At 42.5% G+C, this 1,355-nt stretch overlaps 1 protein-coding gene across 1 annotated transcript in view; it reads left to right on the top strand.

The window, feature by feature from the left end:
- Window positions 1-1,355, top strand: part of LOC107602268 (cysteine-rich motor neuron 1 protein-like) — a 134,447-nt gene that overhangs the window by 125,735 nt on the left and 7,357 nt on the right. Inside the window, exons 10-11 of the mRNA XM_016294728.1 lie at window positions 402-614; window positions 706-921. Coding sequence (XP_016150214.1) covers window positions 402-614; window positions 706-921 — 429 coding nt within the window. The remainder of the gene's footprint in view (window positions 1-401; window positions 615-705; window positions 922-1,355) is intronic.

Raw genomic sequence — 1,355 nt, 5'->3', positions numbered from 1 at the left:
TTTATTGTCAACAGAATGTTCAAAAGGGACCATCAAAATAAAGTGAATAAAAATAAATCATAAAAATAATTTTTGTTTAAAAATCAAATGTATGTATAATGTATGAGGTATATTCCCTCATTATTATTAGATAATGCTTGTTCAAAACAATCACTTCAGCAAAATTTTACCACATTCTGTTTGCTTTTTAACATATTCGGTTTGTTTTGATAATACATTTTTATTCAATAGTCATTAAAATGTTCATTTAAAAAAAATGTACCCTGGATTAACATGTTAATCATTCAGGATGTACTGGTTCATTCAAAGTACCACCTGACCATCTTGATACTGCCACTGTGAAGGCAGAAAGTCAGTTGATGTGTTGTATTGTTAATTCATTTGTTCACATCTCTGTGCAGATCAGAGCTCATCGTCTGTGGCTCCAGCAGTGAAATCGGGCTCCTGCTTGTCTATGGATGGCCGCAGGCACGAGAACGGGCAGAGCTGGCATGACGGATGCAGGGACTGTTACTGCCATGCCGGGAGAGAAATGTGTGCCCTTATTTCTTGCCCGGTTCCCCCCTGTGATAACCCCACCATCCGATCCGGCCACTGCTGCCCCACCTGTCCAGGTGAGCCAACATTGCAACATACTTACATTACGATCTCCGTTGATACTTCAAGATGGATTTTACATGTTAAAATATTTATTATATCTTTCAGAAGAGTCCAGTTCCCATAAACCGGAGCTGAGTGAGGCGTCCGTGTGTTTGGCTCCGGGTGGAGAGTACTTTGTGGAGGGAGAGACGTGGAACATTGACTCCTGCACTCAGTGCACCTGCCACAGCGGCCGTGTGCTCTGTGAGACGGAGGTGTGCCCGCCCCTGCTCTGCCACAGTCCAATCAGAACGCAGGATTCCTGCTGCCCTCACTGTCCAGGTGCGCTGTCAATGAAAACCTTTGTGTTTGAAAAGGAGTGACAGGCCTGCTCTAACTTACCAAAACTTTAGTTTTGAAGCTTGTTGCGAAAACTTGGAGGTAATGGAGAAGTCAAAGTAGCTGTGATATTTGGATCTTGTACGAGCACAGTCAAGGGAGGCGCAAAAGCATCATTTTTTTAAAGATTCATTATTGTAAGGACTTTTAGAGCGTAGAGGCGTGAGACACCTTTGACGGGAGAAAAGTTAACAAAATGTGAATGTGCATAATGCATGTGTTTGGTGGAAATGATGAATACTGCATGGGCGCAGGAGTTCATGATCAACAGTCTGAGCCGAAAGGATGAGAGAATCAGAGAATGTTTCAGCAACTCGACTATAACAAGCTAACTCTGCTCTTTAAAATGTTCTCAACGCCGCTGAAATCATTTTCGG

Source organism: Sinocyclocheilus grahami, unplaced genomic scaffold (assembly GCF_001515645.1).
Source record: "Sinocyclocheilus grahami isolate Dianchi unplaced genomic scaffold, SAMN03320097.WGS_v1.1 scaffold323.1, whole genome shotgun sequence".
Taxonomy (NCBI): domain Eukaryota; kingdom Metazoa; phylum Chordata; class Actinopteri; order Cypriniformes; family Cyprinidae; genus Sinocyclocheilus; species Sinocyclocheilus grahami.
Note: the sequence above shows the minus strand (reverse complement) of the source record. Positions and strands in the feature narration are given on the sequence as shown.